The following is a 20,053-nucleotide window of genomic DNA, read 5'->3' on the forward strand; positions in this document are numbered from 1 at the left end:
TTTAAAAGATTTTGCTGTGGTCACAATCACAAGTGCCAACAGTGTGTAACGAAACTGCATAATGTTTGATACAGGTGATGTAGGTGATCTATGGGAGCTACTTTAATAAATATGACTTCAGTAGTTGGCATTTTATGCCTATTTCATTTCAATTTCCACACTGTTACTTCTTGAAATATTCCAAGTATTAGGGAACAAACAGGTTGTAAGGGGAAAGATTATTATTAAACACTTGAACACCATAACAAAGATGCAATACTAAAACAGTGGTATTAACTTTTGAACAATGAACATTTCTCATTGAATACATCTTCAGTAAACATGGAGAGTACACAGAGACAGTGAAAGACCAATTTTCCATTAGATTTCCAGGAACAATGGTACATAATTGACATAGTGTGAAAGCACTAATTGACACATTTAAGGAGACAAGATTGGTAAAGCACTATTAGCGAAGTGATAGATCATCAGTACCCAAAAAAAAATTGCAAGAGATAACAACTCTATTCAATGTAGTCCCATTGTGAAAGTTTGTCCAGTAGAAAAAAATCAGAGTTGCAACTGCACTCTAAGGAGCTCAAACTCATCCTATATAAAATGAAAAAAGTTCAAAAGTTACTGGCTAAGGACTGTGGAAAGTGAACTCACTGCAGTGAATAGTTTCAACAGTTTCTAGCAGATAATCCTAATGATATTTTGGATTATGCCTTCTATACTGATATTTTTCATAAGTACACATTCTGTACTTTGCATGTTCCATTTATCATATTATATGCACACACAAAACTCACATTTATGGTCGGCCAACAATCCACATGCTGTACGAGTACAAGAAATTCCTCCACATAATCAGAAGGTTGGTATCAGCCCAATATTGTTTGCAGAAACAATAAATTCAGCTTGTTATTGCGAAATCATGAAATTCATGGAAGAGCTAACCAGGGAAGAAGTTAATAATATTTGAATTCAACAAGGTGGCAGGCATGAGCATGCATATGGCTGGCCTGCAGTTCATGAAGTTCCTGTAGGAGATTTTCAGAGATTGAATCATATCTAAGGGCTTATAGCCACATTGTTCTTTGGACTTAAGCCCATCAAATTTTTACTTGTGGGGTTATGCAAAAAGTAAAGTTTATGAAGGAAATCCCTACAGCCAGGAACTTCATACTGCTATTTGTAGTTTCACTGTGAACGTTCCACATGAACAACTTGTGAGATTCTTTGAGAATAAGAAGTGCAGTTATGCTTGTATGTTTACACAATCAATTTACAACAACCACTTTAACTTAAGTTGATGTTATTCTTGTACTAGTGAATGATAAGTGTATGTACTTTTGAACAAAATTTATTTATATTTGGAAGAATGTAACCAAATAAAAAATTTAATTCAAGATGAGAAAATTGGAAACAATCATGAAAAAACATACCACATCAAATCATTATTACAAACAGCTTGCTTAGAAAATTGCAGTCTGACTATGGAATATTTTGTTAAAATGAATGGTAAGTACTATTTACAAGAAAAACATTTTAGTTGAATAGCATAATCAATAAATGGTAAGAAAATAGTTCCCATTATCAGTATTATAAATACCCAAAAAATAGAATTATGAATTATATATGTTGGTAACAGTTTGGTAATATATAACAAACAAATCAATGTGAGTGTGATAAATTGTGAAATTTCATAAAAATTTGGAAATTTATGTGAACAAAACTACATCACCAACACACACACACAGATGTCTGCCTAAAAATTGTTATCTTCCCTTTAACAAAAATAAAAATTAGTCAGCAATAATAAAAGCATTATTTCATATATTCATGAATCATAGCTGTCAGTAATACTTAAAATACCTGATTGCATGAACGACTTCAAAAATTAAAATTTAATGATGTGTATTTGGTTAAATTAACAAAAAAATAAAATATTTGAAATGTAAAGATGAAACTAATAATAATAAAAATAATATGTGCAGAGAGCACACATAATAAAAATAATGTACAGAAAGCAAAAGAGAGTAATACAGAGAGCATATTCCAAAACTCTTTATTATTATTATCTAATATAACCTTCAAAAATTGTCTAAAATACAGTTTGGTTAGGTTTTTATTGTGAGAGCTATTTATAAACCTGTACCACATTAATAATTGATAATTATGACCACAAAGACTTTAAAATTCCAACAAATGAAGGGATTTTCAATTACTTTGCATTACACAATAAAACCAGTATGCTAATTATAATAATTTAAGTTAAACCCACAAATTTAATTATAATTCATTTTTACCATTGCAATTTTATTGACAAGTTCTTTATTTGTGATTTCAACAACTCCTTCCTCTTCAGTAAAACAAATATTACCCAAATGAAGAATACTAGCAATAATAACAAATATTTCAGCTTGTTCAGGTTCTGAAAGCTCCATAACTTGTAAAGCTTCTTTAACTTCACGATATTGAACAGCATCTGCAGATGATGTTAGTCCTGATTTATTAGCCTAAAAAAGCACAATAATAATTATTCATTTGAAGGAATTAATTTGTGGGAATAATACTATTCTTCTACAAATAGAAAAATATTACGTATGAGATAAGAGTAAAATTGTGAATAATCTCACTTCTATCAAAAAAAATACCTATTTTTAAAAATACTTACTTCTATTAATATAAATAACATGTTTACAAACAGAAGGTGTACAAATAATATTACTTTAACATTTTTTAAATGATGGTAATAAATTACTTTTTAATAAATTTTAAATAATATTGACTACCATGGTTATTAGTAATTATAAAAAATATAAATAGCGTGTAGTGAAACTACTGATATTGATTTATTATTGGTACCTACTGGAACAAGTTCATTAAACATTACTTTAGTCATTTCGTTTATCCTTACTTCATTCACATCCCTCAGTTTTAAGCATGTAACTACCAAAGATGATTCAGAAATTGTAGTATCATCAGATTGTAAGAGACGCAGTCTACTTTCTAAACCAGGGCTCAGGAAAATGTTATTAGGCTCAATAGTTGATGCAAATACATTATGCCAATACAAACCAACTATTCAGCATCTGATGTAATAGACCAGTGAAGCCATTTTTTTTTTTTTTTTTTTTTGTTATTGTTTAATACAGTGATTCTCAACCTTTTTAGCTCCACAACCTCCAAAAAGTAAAAAAATATATAATGAATATTTTGCGACCCCACCCCCTGCCAACTACAATGCAATGAAACTTAGTTAAAACTATTTAGTTGTGTTGGTAATAATGGGTATGAACGAACGCATGTATGAAGTGTACGAACATGTCCAATTACAAGTTCCAACCTGATGTGTACATGCTCCTTGTAATTTAGTCTGTTTGCATAATATTCCCTGTGAGAGCGTCATGTTTGAACATGCATATGATATGTTTGAACACATCATGCTCTCAGCAGTATAAGAGGCATAAGGGATTGCAGAACATAAGTTTAGTTTTGAATGCGAAACAGACATCTGGTGCCTTTATTTAAGTTTTTAAAACCATAGTTTCACTGAAAATAATAGTAACTGAGGTTTCTTAGTGTGCGGTCAAATGGTGTAACTGTATTTTTTTTTCAATTAGATTCTTATGCAGAATGGATAAATTTGTGAAAAAATGAATTGAGCCATCTACATTAAGTGAATCATTGATAAAAATACAAGATTGTACAATGACATCCTAACCCCTGTAGGAAAAGACACTCACCTAGTGACAATCCCAGTAACTACATCACTCCCTCCTTTCCTAGCCCTGATGTGCTTTACCGGAGATTGTCTTTTAGATCCTCTAAACTTGATAACAAAACACAATCATCAGTTTGGCCTCTCTCATGATACCATTGATACAAATGCCCTGGTAGACATTTCGTTCACTGTATTTACACAAACTACTATCGCCTTTGTATGGCCTCTTCCAACCATGACCACCTACAATAACTTACAATCTCCAACTATCAAATTAACTTTGCTTCCGATTACATTATGAAAAGTTTGATGAAGAAGATACTATTATTCAACACAGTCTGGATAACATGAAGATGCATTTGTGTGAGCTAAAAATTGAGTTGGCATAATATTTTCCAGAAAATAAAGATGATTTCTCAGAGATATGTACTGAATCCATTTAGTGAAAACGTTGTTGCAACTGCTAAGTTTCCAGTTGAGATTCACAATCAGCTCATCAAAATGTCTGCCAAAAAAATGTTACAACTACAATTCACATCTGAAGATTGAGATATGTTTTGGCTTGATTGTCAAAGTGAATTTAGAAGTTTAGTTACAGAAGCATTGAAAATATTAATCCCTTTCACCATATTTTACTTCTGTGAAAAGAGTTTTTTGTCTGCAAAAGCTAAATATAGGAATTGTCTTTTATCACTTGAAAACAATTTTCTTTTGTGTTTATTTCTAATATACATCCACATATGGAGAAACTTTTTAATGAAAAACAAATGCAACCATCTCATTATTTTTTTTATTTTCAAGTACGTGTGTACTTATAAATGTAAGTAGAATGTTTATAATAAAGATTTTTTTCCTATATAAGATGATTTCATTATTGTTTATGTGTAAAGTTAATTTCAGTTAAGTTTAAAGTTAATTTGTAAGGCTAATTTCACAACCCCCCTTTCATATCGTCACAATCCCGAGGTTGAGAAACACTGGTTTAATAGAAACTGAAAGTAATAGGCTGTCTATTTATATACTTTTTTGCATATTTTATAAAGATCAGCTACTGAGTTAAAGTTCAAATAATTCATTAATAATGACAAGCATTTATAGATTAGTGAGTTGAGGTCAGCAGACCAGGAGCATTCATGTGACTCATGTAAACAGGTTTTGTTAATTTAATTTAACAATCAGACTTTTTTTACATTTACATCTTTTAGAAAACTACAATAAAAAATAATTTTTTTATGTTATTATTTTTTTTTAACAGCTTTGTCAATATAAAATATGCTTAAAATTTGAACCAGAAAAAACCAGCAGAGATCTATGAAAAATATCTTTTCACACTTTTGAGAAAGTATTACTTCAAAAAATAGATGTTTTCATACAAATATAAGTTATAGTACAAATCAGGAAGTTATTTAGCATTGATCTTTAGACAGCAGAAATAGCATAAAAATGATGTATGACAAATCACTACAAATACAGAAAACTTTTATATAACTACTGATCATAAGACAAATTTTTGAATGTTGAACATACTGTAAATACTTTTAATGGCAGTTATGAATATCTAGAATAAGTACTATTAATCAGGGGAAAATATTTTATACATTACAATTTGTTTACGTCTTGTTTTATATTTGTACTTAAAAATTCAAGTTTAACACTTACTTTTCATTGAAACAATAAAATTATTTCTTTTTAAATTAAAGTATATATTTTATAAATGCAATACAATATAAACAGCATGAAGAATATTGTAAAATAAACATTGATTTAAATTGAATAAATTCATATTATGAATGGCTCATTCAAGAACCGAGTATTCTGCAATACTGAATAACTAACTACATTCATAAATAGCAAAAATCCTTTCTACAATTAAAATATATTATCATTCTGTTTAATTTCAAACAATAATTTCTTTAAAAATATCTGGCATAGTTATAAATATTTCTTACTGTACATAGTATAAAAATGAAAAATTTATACATGTGTTAATTGTTTATTAATACACTCCCTCCATCAAGCGAGTAATAAAATGAATGACCACTTTATATGAATAAAGGTTATCAAAATATTTCATTTGAGTTATATTTATATGCATTTGTAATAATGGATATTAGTACTGATGATGTTTATAGTAATAAACATCATTAAATTTTTGGCCTATACCCTACAAATTTTAAAAATTTATTAATAGCTTAGTAATTTTATACATATTTATAGAATAGCTAAGTAGTAATTATTGTATTGCATTGTTGAATAATATTCAATACTAATGTTTGCTTTTCATTTTCACTAAACTGATTTAGTTCAATTCTTGGTGTGACCCAGCACAAATGATATTACTGTTTCCTTCTGTAATGTGTGGCATGTTTTCTGTTTATTAATGAATGCATATGTTTTTTATATTTTTGTGTTGTTAATATTTTTTGGCAATGGCAGAATTTAAATCGTTTTATAACATTGCGTATTTATGATATTTGATTTATTACAATTTTTTTAATTGGGGTAGGTGGGTGGATGGTGGGCAGACGGTGGACAGATGGTGGGAGAATAATGAATGTTGATTAGATAGATGGTAGATGGTTAGTGGGTGAAGGGTGGGTGGTTATTGGGTTGATGGTGGGTGGTTAGTGAGCAGAGGGTTGGCTGGGTAATAGGTGGGTGGAAGCCCTGAACAGAAATTTAAGCTGATATTTATTATATGTTGTTTATGATAAAAATAAACTGCTCCATAGTCAAGCACATGAAATAGTTAATGTACACGATTTTATGAGGAAAGAAGCTATAAAGTTAGTAAAACTAGAAGATTACAAATATTTAATATGCATTCAAAAATGTAAAGAAAGAAATGCTCCAGCTGCAGCTAGGGGGATTTAAAAATCACAAGTTCAAAAACTCAGAAAAGAAAAGCAGGATATTCATAAATTTAAATCACATTTGTGCTCATTCAGCACATCAAAAAAGTATAAACAACATTCAAAACCAGTTAGTGGATAAGACAATTTTGGTTGAGACATTGTAGGACAAACAGTTAACGAGTTTCATGCAAAACTTAATGAACTGTCTACATGAAATAAATTACAAGAAGAACTTCAAGAGTGTTCAGTTTAGAGGTTCTAGAACTACTTTAGCAGCAGCTATTCTGAAAGAATTAGGCTTTGTGGTGTAAAACTGATAATAATAGGAAACATTTGATTGAAAAATAAGACATCTGGTGCAAGAGAACAAAATATTTAAGAAAAACAATCAATTGCAGAAAAGAAAATTCTTCAATTGTTTATTTGGACAAATCGTATGTTTTAATGTTCCATTTGACTACATATTCGTGGTCAGATGACAGTGGTGCAGGAGTAAACGTGACGATTAATAAGGAGGTCGATTAATTGTAATTCATGATGAAGGAGAAATAGGGTTCATTCCCTATGCGATGTTAACTTGGAAAATGAGTTCAAAAACTTTCATGACAGCTCGGTAACTTTCATGACAGCATCAACAACAACAACTCATTTCCCGATGTAGGCATCTGAAATATTAATTCCTGATCTTCCCCTCCAGTCAGCGGTTGTTATCGATAATGCACCATATCACAATTCACCTCTAAAGAAGCCTCCAAATTCCAATGAGAGGAAGAGTGGCATGATTAATTGGTTAGAAAAGAACAATATTCCATTTAATAAAGCAGTGTTAAAACCACAATCATGTGATATAATTAAACCATATAGAAACTCAAAAATAAGGTACCATTTTTAAGAACTATTAAAAAAACACAGACATCAGATTATGCGACTTACATCTTATCATCCCAATTTAAATGCGATCAAAACAGTATGGTTGGCTCTGAAAAGACATGTTAGTAGTAATAAACCATATATATTTTTTATATCAGATATTAAAAAATTAGCTAAGGAAAAAATGAATGATGTGAATAAGTTTGATTGGAAACCATGTTGCGAACATGTAAAAACAGCTAAAACTGAGTATAAGAAGATGCAACTACTGATAGACAAAATGAAGGATAAATTTATTTACGTCTAGACAGTGGTAGTGAAAGTGACAGTTCCAGTGAAGACAGAGAAGCTGGACATATAGGACGGAGGACGGAGAACTGGACATATAATGCAAATTTCAAGTAATTGTTAATAGTAATAATAACAGTATAATCAACAAGGAAAACATTTGTACAAAAATAAAAGAATTTAAAAATTTTAAATAATATAAAATTATAAACATTGTATAAAAAAAAATTGTAGAATAATAATTTTACATCTAATTTAGTGTAATCACTACCAATTATGTAATAATGAATTACAACTAATTAAACATGAAAGTGGCAATAAATTAAACAAGCATAAATAAAAATACAATAATTATATTATTGTTACCCTGTTTAGATTGGTGTAAATGTTTTCAAGTAAAGTAGTAATGCAGTCTCAATCTTCTCTTACATAAGCTTTTATATTCATTGTACATGATTGAATACAGGATTGTATAATATGTATTCTTGTATTCAATCAACACTATATGTTGATATTCTCATTACATGAGTATATAACCCAGTAATAAACAATGAACATCTAATAATAATAAACAAATTGAATTCTTATAACGAAAATTTTAATAGAATGTTAAATTATTTAGATGTCAGTCAATATCAAAATAAACAAAGACATCCAAATTGAAACATAAGTATATATAAAACCTACATCTAATAACATAACAATTCATAAAAAAATCACATCGCCCTTGGTCTCGTAAAGTTAACACTTATACAAATATGATTAATAAAGCAATTAATTACGCACATAATAACAAAGAAATGTTAAATGATGAAATATACACCATATAACATACAGCTGAAAATGGATATGATACCACTTTAATTAATAATATTTATAAAAAAACTATCAAAATACAATAACAATATTACTCTACCTAACAACCAATAGATAATAATATACAAAAGAGTGAAAAATATACATAAAGTGGTATACATATATAGGTATATAGTATATAGTATATAGGTATGGTATAGTATACATATGCTAATAATATGATTTAAAACATTACTAAAACTTAAAATAAAGAAATGTTTAAACCATCATATAAACCTAATAAACTCATAATACAATATCTAAAAAACAAAATTATAATAAAATAGACAATCTGTCTATTAGTTTTAAAATTAAATTTAATGATTGCGATGCTCTATGTAGGAAAACCAAACAAAGATGTCCTTTAAAACTAGATTTCTTGAACAATAGGTTAGGTTTATCTAATATGGCAGACCATTTTGTAAACAATAAACATTCTATTTCTGGTATTATCGAAAATTTAGATACATTCAAAATTAATAAAGATGACATGACATAAAAATAAATATATTAGAAAAATACTACATATCTAAATACAAACAAAATTTACAAACCATCAGACAGTGTTTGAGGAAGTTTAAGTTTGAGGAAGGTTTATAAAAACTGTAACAGATAGCAGCGTTCATTTAAATTCATATGCAATTTTCATTTTAGTATTTTTATTATACAATAATGGAATTATTTCACTCATGAATGAGGTTGTGGGATCCCACGAAAGTACTTTCATGAAAAATTAAGGTAAGATATGTCTTATTTCAATATTCTTTACTAGGCGATTTATTTAATAGAATTAAAATATAATTTAACAATATAGAAGAATAATATAAATCTTAAAAAGATTAATTTCAGTAAAATAATATATATATACTATTTTACTGAAATATATATATATAAAAGAAAGAATTGCAGAACTGTAAAATCAAGTCAATGAGCAAATACTTACAAAACAATTCAGAAATAAAAATGAATAATTGAACTGTCCATTCAGTTGTCCAAGAAATATACTAAAATAAACTTTTCTGATAAAAGTTACAGATTTAGTTAAGATTCTTACCTCATCACAAAAATAAGAATACTTAGAAAGATCCCTTTCTAAATGTAATTTTGATAATAAAATATCATCAGCACCAGCAAGCAATTGGTAAAAAATATGAAAATTTCTTTCTCCTTTATTTTGATGGACAACTCTTGATTTTTCTAATAAATAATTTAATATATTTCCTCCAACAGGATCACCCTAAAATAAAAATAATCAAATAATCTAATAAATAAAGAAAATTATAATACTAAACTTATGTAAATCACATATTACTGTTAATTATAAACATAAAAATTATGTATTTTTTTATTCTCTTTGAGAGTTTTTAAAATTTTAAGGATTTTTCACTTTTTTCCAGTAAAAGTACTGAATTGATTATTAATATAATTATTAAGATTTAAGAAAATTAACATTCAAAGAAAAAGACATGTAAGCCAAGAGAAGTTTAAAACAATGATTAAAAAACTGGTGAGTTACATAAACAAGTATATGAACAGTTGTAATAACATAATTCATACCAAAAAGATATATGAAATTATGAATAAAATTAGCTTCAGAGGTAAAATGGTAACTGCAGTGCAGAACTAACTAAAAATCTAATACATTTCAGACTGACCTTACGAGTAAAAGCAGTTTCAGGTCAGTTAAAATAACACTAATGAAATGATAATAGCTTACTGAAATATGGTATCTATTTATTTACCTAAAACATAATATACTTTATACACTTAAATTACTAATTAAGATTTTCTGTTATGACAGTTTTAAACAGAAGCACTTTAAAAATATGTTAAATTTTGGGTAGAAATTCAACATTTAAAGAGCAGGATGTTCTTAAATTCTAATGGAAAAGTTATCAGAAAACCAGAACTTCCAATTAGAGAAAATTTTTTAATTGTAATTTTTAAATCATGTCAAGTTGTGCTGATGACTAATGAATTTTTCTTTTAGTTCAGTGTTATAAATGTGTGTATTATATTTTCAAAATGCTAACATCCTTAGTGCTGTTAATAAGCAAAAGTTGGCATTGCCTAAAAAATTAGAGTCATCCAATGTAATATACATACTGATTCATTTCATTTAATAGTTTGCCAGTGAACAGTAGAATAAAGGACAGATTAGGTTGCTTAATAGATGCAAATTTATGGTTATGGATTTAAATGCTACAAAAAGATCAAACATTAACAATAGTATTTTTCCATTCTGAGATTTTATAACCCAATATTAATACCGTAAGTCTAAAGACTATAACGTTTTGTAGCTGTTCATATCTAGCACCGGGATGAATAACCTGTTAAATCCAAGTTTACCATTAGCATCTAATATAGGGTTCAATATGTCGGATTCTTATTCAATCAGTTGAACTCCCATCAAGAGTTGGCATATAACTTGTAAACTGGATTATATAAGGAAAAGCTACAAAAAAATTGGGGCTAGTAGTACAGTCAACATAGATAATTTAAGAATAGTCACACAGGAATATATTCTACAAACAAATGTGCAAATTCTAAGCTTCTTAAAATTGAAATAAAATAATTTCATAACTACATGCAAGAGAAACTTACAAGAAAATTGAATTGAATATCCATATACTTTCCAAATCTGCTAGAATTATCATTACGGTTTGTTTTAGCATTACCAAATGCTTCTAGAACAGGATTAGACTGAAGAAGTTTATCCTTGACAGTTTCAACTTGGCCTTTATGTTGTGATACAGCAGCTATATATTGTAGGACCTTCTTGGAAGCCTCTGTTTTTCCAGATCCTGATTCACCTATAACAAGAAAAGAATAGAGTAAATCAATTTAAAAAATGACTTATCTTCTTTATTAAACTGATCAATGAATTCAAAATAAATGCAGCATATATTTCTATTATTTTATTTAAAATGTTTTATCTTTTATAACAGGCAATTTAAGCATGTTTAATAATAAAAAAACTAAAAGTTGAAATATGACTAACTGATATAATTATAAGTTCAGATTCATTTAACACGTAATTAATCACCTTATAACAAATTGTATTTTTAAGGGGATTGGTATCGACTATTTTACCCAAAAGACTCTTCAAACTTAATCAGACTCCCTGAGTTGGTTCAAAGGTAGCTGCAATACTAGATAACATCGAAGATGTACTGTATCATCTAGATGGTTGTATCATCAAGCAGGACCTTACCTACATCCGCAGGATATGTGAAAGAAAAAATCAAGAGAAGGAAACAGAGTAGTGCGGTAAGAAAAGTCAATTGATCTACCCATTGAAGTATTTCAATGTCTTGCCCAGGTTCTATCAAGATAATCTGCAAAATTTTAAAGAATTTAATATGATCAATTGGATAAAATTTCAATCATTATTTTATATTTACTAATTTTTAACTGATCATTTGCATTTTTTTTTTAATGTTATAAATTAGTCAAAATATTTGAAATAATAGCCAGTATCCTAGTAAATAAAATATCAATATCAGATATCAATAAAATGCACTTCAAGTTAAAATAAAAATCCATAATTTCAGATTTATTGAGCTGTAAAGACTATTTTAGTCTTCTATTTAGTTTTAAATACAAAATAGAACCGAAGTATTATACTTCATATTCAGTTACTCTTGAAGAAATATATAGATGCACAGGCAAAATTTTGTGGACATACAGGAAAGCAATACTACAATGAAAAATCTTTAGTGAATCAAAAATAAAGAGAAGAAAAAAATTATGCACATTTGAACATAAATATAATTCAATTATCTTATTAATGTAAAGTTATTTTTTCAAATGTTTTATTACATTTTAAGATTATTAAATGACTCATTTTTAAAATACTGGAAATTTCTCTTCCATAGGATGCTTTTAAGCTACTTAGCAGTATCTTCTTCAGTGGATCTCCCAGTAGTACAAATAACAGGAACTTCACTAAATACTAATTAGCTGCAAGAAAAAATTCCAGTACTTGAAATTTAAATAGTCATTTAAATAATTTGGAACTGTAATAATATTTTATCATATTTCCAATTTTTCAATGAATTTTATTATTTATGTAAAAAAAATAAAACAGCGTACTTTTTCTTGCTAAACATAAATTAAATGAATTAAAAATAATTTAATAAAAATTAAGTTAAAATTCTGTAACCAAATTCTAAAACCACATAATGAATATAAAGTTAATTTAAAGTATGAGGATTAATATGCATAAAAATATTATAAATTAATTTCATCAATTTTGACAGATATAAATAAAGACGGAAAATTTTATTAAATAAAAAGGAAGTAAGGATAAGAAAATAAAGTAATAGGAAAACAGAATGAAAGACAAATTGTTTATTCTTTTTATCTACTACGCTAACCATCCATCAAAGTACACTGTAACAATAGATTTATTGATTTGTTTCCACCCCTTTTCCTCAGCACTTCATATCAAACGCTCATCAACTAATTCTATTCGGATAGAAATAAAAAAAAGAAATACAAAAACAAAACAAAGTATAACCCATCAATCACAATTTGGAAAAATTTATTTTCATAACTTATAAAAAGTTTTTGCATTATATAAATAAATATATCAAAATGTAAAATAATAATTCACATTTTTATTATAATAAAACAGTATTTAATAATATAAAGTACCTTTATAAGATGGTAAATTGTTTTCCTTTTAATCTGAGGAAAACTGATGGAAATTAAAGGATGTGAAGTAAGCAAAAATATAAAAAAATAAAATCATTTTTATTAGTGCTTATGTAAACAATTGAATGTAGAAGTTGTATAAACTATAATATACTAAATAAACCTATATTTAGCATTATATTTTACTTTCAAAAAATGAAAGAAAAAGTTAAAAGATTACAATGGTGATTACAAAAGAAAAAAAATAACATGTGCAATTTTTGAATAAAATATAATTACCATAGATTTACAAAATTAATCTTTGTGATAATTTTAAAATATGAATTATAAATTTGTTGAAAGTTGAGTACATGTATAAAGCTCTTATCTAGATTAAAAAAAATATATATCAGCTTGTCTAACCTTTCATATATTGTATTACAATAATTTTTTTTTTTCAGTTTTAAGCCTGTAATTTTCTATCTTTTTACTCTCCCGGCTATAGTGTTAAATGCTGCCATACCTACAATGAGAAGGTATACATCTGTAAAAATAAATCTAAAAAATATTGGTATTTTTTAAGTTTTGTGCCTTAAGGAGACATTAAACAAATTTTTTTAACAAAAAAAAATTGATTTAAATAAATTGTAAATAATCTGCAAAAAAATTTTTATATCAATGCTCCTAAGACCAAAAAATAAATTTTTGTCAGATGGATATTATATGTATGTAAGTACGTGGCCTGTAGTTTGGTCTTATAACATTGAACCCCATTGACTGATTTTCTTCAAACTTTGTAGACAAAAATTAAATTTTGGAGAGGGGAAAGAATCCATTATTTTTTTGAAAAAATTGGGAAAATGTAAGGGGGGTGTTTTGGTCAAAATAAAATTTCAAATATTTACTTGGGCACTTTAGCCAAAAACATGTTTTTACAAACAATGTTTTTTTTTTTTGATATCACAAATAACAAAACTTTTGATTTAATATTTATTCCCCTCCCTAAAAAATGTCTTTACATATTTATCTTGTTTTAGTTATATCTTGCTTTAGAAAAGGAGTTAATGAGAGGTTTTTCATCTATAATTTCTACATCAATAGATCTACAAAATGTATAAAACTTTTGTATATCCCATTCCAAGGTCTGTGGTAACAAAAAGTACTTTTTTTAATTAAAAAATAATTTATTAAAATCCATTTTGCAAGTTATACATTGCCTTTAATATGTAAAAATCTTAATTTTTTGATAGCCCTTATACTTTAGAATTTCTTGAAATAAAAAAATTTAGTCAAAACCCCTTCTTAGAAAATTATAACTTTATTTAGAATTATGAATTTTTCTTTGTTTTTTTAAACAATTTAAAAAGTTTTAAAAATTTATTATCACTACTTCGGAATTTTCTTAAACATTAATTACACCCAAAAGCTTCCTCATGAGTATGGAAACCATCAAAATGAAGCAAAAATTCTTTTTTAGAATTTCAAATTTTTAATATTCAAAACATACTTAGTTTTGAATACAATAGTCACAAAATAACTTAATACTTCTCTTTTGACTGGAGAAGATTTTTTAAAAGATATTAAAAAAAAAATCAAACAATTTATTTTTTAATTTTGATTTTCATTTATTTAAAATCTATTTTGGTGAATATTTTAATCATCACAGAAACTACGCTTTCTGGAGTACAGTTAATTATGGAATTAATTGCTAAGTTTTTTTAATAATTTGTTCTATTTTCATTTCTTCTCTTCTATTCTAATCTTTAACGTCAACATAATTTTAAAGATAAGAAAAAATTTACAAAATTTTAGGTGCTAATAACAGTAATCATGCAAAAAAGGCATGAACATTTTACAATAAATATAAAAAACTATAACTTTATTTTTTAATTATAATAAAAATAGATCATAATAAAAATTAAAATATATGTTTACTTACTAATACTTTTAATAACTGAAATTACTTCATTTAAATTTACATTAACTTATATAAACATGATGTTTACAGTAACATAAATTGATATAAAACTGTTTTTAATACAAACATTCACTACACAGACACACAGATGTATCTAATTATTATGATGAATAAGGTTGTTGTTTGTCTGATGAATCAATGATATGCAGTTTTCTCATTTGCTTTCTTCAGAATTAATTGCCATTACTATTTTATTTTTATATTGTACTATCCTATCCAGGATGGTTATGCAGATTGATACAATAGTAATGGGAAATAATTGGGAACTGATTCTAAAGCTTAAAATGAGGAAAAAATTTCATACAAACATATCTCTGTAAACGCTTTGAATGACCTAAAAAAACCAACTTTTGACCTGAAAAATTGAATAAAATAAGTCCCAGAACAGTATCTGAAGTAGTTTTTGAAAAAATGGGGTGAAAACCAACAAACTGGGGTAAAAACCCCTGTTTTTTATGTTTGACGTACAACTTTGCTATATGGGTAAAATACACAAAAAACCTTTACACAAATCTTGTAGAGAATTCAATTTTAAACAAAATGGTAAGATAGGTTGAATAAGACAAAGAAAAGTAAGACAAATTCGAATTTTATTTAGAAACAATACACTAGACCAAAGTGCATTAATACATACAAGTTTATAATAAATGTTCAAAACTGAACCATTTTCAACACATTTGTGGGCACAGCTTTTTCGTTACTCTTTTTAGTTTTTTAGAGCTGTTCTTTCGTTGCTCAGCCAAACATTCATAATGCGGACAATTAATTTCTCACGAGTATGCATTTTTGTTTTACGTACATTATTTTTCATCCATTCCCAGACGAAAAAATTTAGAGGTGCTAGATCAAGCTATTTTGGTGGCCAGAAATGTAGATCTCCAAGATCTATTTCTCAGGGAAATGATGATTTAAGTGAGTGGAAACGACGCAAGAGAAATGGAGAGGCACGCCATCGTCCTGGAAGTATACTTTGCGTCTCAACGCTAGAGGAACATCTTCAAGCAGCTGCGAAAATTCTTCTATGAGAAAGTGCAAATAGACCACAGCATTTAAGCAGTCAGGTAAAATGAACTATCCAAACAGCTAATTGTGAAGAAGGCCGCACCATACATTGTCTCATCGGTAAACAAAACGTACTAGTAGAACTGTCGATTTGTCTTCAACTAGTTGCAGAACTCCAAGCGAAGCAGACGGTTTCCTGAGCGTATGTTGAATCTTCTGTTTATGGTAAGGATAAAACTTGTTTCGTTTAAATGTCCTCCAAATCATCGAATGCGAAAGTCCGATCCGCATAGAAAGACGTCGTTTACTCACCCCTGGACTGGGCTGAACTGTATCGATAACAATTTCATCAATAAGAGCGTCGTGTTGGGCAGATCGTTTGTAGCTGGTACGAATACTAGGTAGTGGACCCGTTTCCCGAAGATTGCGAAAAGTCCCGCCCGCTAATTATATTTTGTGACCTGGAATCCTGCGATTCGGAAAACGTATTTCATATTCTACTGCACCAGCTGTAGCATTACTATTACACCACCCAAAATGAATAACATATCAGTTTTTTCCTCTGCCATAATATTTCGTATTACATTTCTGTCACTAATAAAAAAATTATTATATAAGTAATTTTTATTTTATAATTATTACGTAATTTTCAGTTTTTAAAAAATTTTTAACAGTAATTTTTTTTTTTATAAATTTTTCACATCACCAAAAAAGGATTTGGTTTTTGCTACATTAAATAAGTACTTTTCTGATAAATGTAGTAATGTATTGTTTTTAAATAAAATTGGAATTTTTCTAATTTTTTTTTGTTTTATTTTAATTATCTTGCACCGTTTTGTTCAGAATTAAATTCTCTACAAGTTTTTTTTAAAGATTTTATGTATTTCTCACCCGTTTAACAAAGTTATCGTATGTCAAATATAAAAAACAAGATTTTTTACCTCAATTTATTGGTGTTCACCCTACATTTCTCAAAAACTACTACAAATACAGTTCTGGGACCTAGATCAAAAGTTGTAAGAAACCAATAATGTTGCCCCTTAGTTAACGTTCTAAAAATTTCAGTACGACCTCATTTCCCCGGGGTAGCTGAAATCCGAGCGAATCTTTCACTAGCCGTAACTCGCAAACGAAGCATTTTAGGACATACGTTTACATGAACTTTTTCCATTATTTTCACGAGTAGAATAAATTATGAAAGTCCCGGAAGATCTTCGGGATACACTCTGTATAAATTAGTAATATATTAAACTTGCTACTGTTTCATAGGTAATTTTTCTTAATCTTTAGATTGTGTTTTGGGAAAAGTACAGTTTAGGAATTGAAAGATGTTAACTTTCTTTAGTAACCTGTAAGTTATGATACAGTTTGTTGATGAATATTAAAAATATATAATATTGCATTATATTGCTTTTTCATTTCAGTTACCAACATAGTAATTCTAATATAATATTTGTTCTGCATTGTTATTAGTAAGTGTGTTTTTAAAGGGTTCTAAAAATATTTTGCCCACGAGGCTGGAAATAGGTCAACTATTGGCAGTGCATTACTTTTATATTTTATAGATTCTGCGGATAAAAAAAAATATTCTTTTAAGGTTGATATCTTAATAGATAAAATACTAATATACATGCAACTTTTAATAATTTAATAAAATAAGTTTTTGTTATAAAATCATACTATAAATGAAATGTGTAGTATAAAAAATATGGTAATTACTAACCTGATATCAGGATGCATTGTTCTGAATGTTCTTCTACCAAAGCTCTGTATGCTGTATCAGTGATAGCAAATCTGGAACAAAAAATCAAAGAAAATTTTAATCTTATTTTTAGCATTTTTGAAGTTCAGTGAACTAATTTTATTTTCAGTAAAGAAATAAAAGTCGAGAACTTCCTTTGAAAAAATCATTAAAGGCGCAAAACTGGTAAATATTCATATTTTCAGTTTTTGTTCTGAAAATGATGGAAAAATTATTTTACAAAAGTATTTTCCAAAGAACAAAATTTTTAAATAAAATTCATTCATTCTTTAACAAATATAATTTCAAATTGATTAAATTGTAATTAAATTCATATTAATTTTACAAGTAAACAAAGCTTTCTTGAGCTTAAAAACAAATATCTTCAGAGTTAGATATTTTTCTAATATTTAATTGTATATCAGTGTCCTAATCTTATAATTACAATTTTTAAAACACATACACAATCTATATATATATATATATATATATATATATATATATATATTATATAAGTTAACAGAATGGAGGATGAAAAGTACCTAAAAACAAATATGTACTTAAAGGAGAACAAAATATGAAGGGATACACAGAGAGAAAACGGTGAGCAGTTAGATCGGGTTACACGACTAAATATTGCTTAGTTTACTGATTTACAAACGCGAATCGTTATCGACTAAACAATATAGTCGATTAGAAATCGCAATACCTAAACACACATAACATCAACTCGACAAACGAATTGAAGCGAGCTGAACTCTTTGATTGTGACTTATTCAAAATATTAAATGCATTATATGCATACATATATGTATATATTTCATTATAAATTAAGAATAAAATTAAGCAATACACTTTCAGACATTTTACATACAGTTCTTCCACTAATGAATGAATTTTTACATGTGAATTATTAACGAGTCGGTCGTCAAATTATTATTAATCATATTATTTATTTAAAAACAGCGTTTCAAGAGTACTAAATAAATTCAAAAAATTAGATAGTGAGTATTAAATAAAATAAATCGGTATATTTTGATATTAACAGATACAATGCTTAGCTGGAAGGGAAAACTGAACAGTCGATTATCGATTATTGATCGTCTATGCATTCTCGCCTGTTACTGTGGAACTATATCAGTTGACCAACAATTACTGGACTACATAATTATCGAGTTGAACTACAATTGTTTTGTGAATATATCTGCATTCAATTTGATATCTTTAACAGACATGGTCTGTTAAAGTGAAAAGTGAAGTAAATGTGATCTATCCCCCGGCCTTATTGACAGAAAAACTGGGCAGAGGGCACAACACACCAGGTGATTCAAAAAGGACTTCACAACTGAATAAGTATTTATTCAGATAACTTAAAGATTAGGTTGAGGTCTCATTTCGTAGCAAAACACATCAAGTTTGTCACCCAACAATCACTTTGGTTTGATATGACTTCCACTTGTAATGCGACATACGTACATCCCACTTATAATCGATTTCACTTCAAACTGTAGCCAGCAAGTCGGGCGTTACTTCTACAGCTGCGGTGTTAATCCGAAGTCTTAGCTTGTCAAGATCAGATGGTAAATCGGTACATAAACCCGATCTTTAATGAAATCCCACAAGAAAAAATTTGTATAGCGAGGTGGCCCTTCACGACCAATCCACCGACCTGGGAATCGAGTATCAAGAAAATCTCGGACTTCTAGGCGGTAGTGAGGTGGTGCCCCTTCTTGGTGATAGTAATGGCGTCATCATCGTCATAGCGTAATAGTTCTTGGTCATCATCCTCTCACTGAGAAATTAGAAAATTTTGAAGTATGTCCAGATAAGCGATACCATTTACGGGTGCCTCCTGAAAAAATAACGGGCCTTACAGTCTTTGTTTGCTTAGGGCACATAAAACATTGGCCTTAGGGCTATCACGAAACTTCATGAGGGTTTTCGCTACCCCATGTTTGGTAGTTCACCATGCCACTGATGTGAAACGTTGACTCCCTACTAAAAATTATATTGTCTAAAACTGTATTGCCTGCAATTGTATCTATCATTCCCACACAAGATTATAGCCGAGCAACTCTGTCGTCATCTGTAATGTGTTGAACCATGGTTATTTGTAT

General features: G+C 28.1%; 1 protein-coding gene across 3 annotated transcripts in view; it reads right to left on the minus strand.

Moving 5' to 3' along the window:
* The window catches only part of Myo61F (unconventional myosin 61F), a 244,025-nt gene that overhangs the window by 35,132 nt on the left and 188,840 nt on the right, over positions 1-20,053 (minus strand). For all 3 annotated transcript variants that reach the window (XM_075364090.1, XM_075364088.1, XM_075364089.1), the window contains 4 exons: positions 17,919-17,989; positions 11,182-11,390; positions 9,632-9,814; positions 2,292-2,501 (listed from right to left, as the gene is read on the minus strand). In XM_075364090.1, the coding sequence (XP_075220205.1) occupies positions 2,292-2,501; positions 9,632-9,814; positions 11,182-11,390; positions 17,919-17,989 (673 nt within the window). The remainder of the gene's footprint in view (positions 1-2,291; positions 2,502-9,631; positions 9,815-11,181; positions 11,391-17,918; positions 17,990-20,053) is intronic.

This window comes from Lycorma delicatula, chromosome 4, assembly GCF_047948215.1.
Source record: "Lycorma delicatula isolate Av1 chromosome 4, ASM4794821v1, whole genome shotgun sequence".
Classification (NCBI taxonomy): Eukaryota; Metazoa; Arthropoda; class Insecta; order Hemiptera; family Fulgoridae; genus Lycorma; species Lycorma delicatula.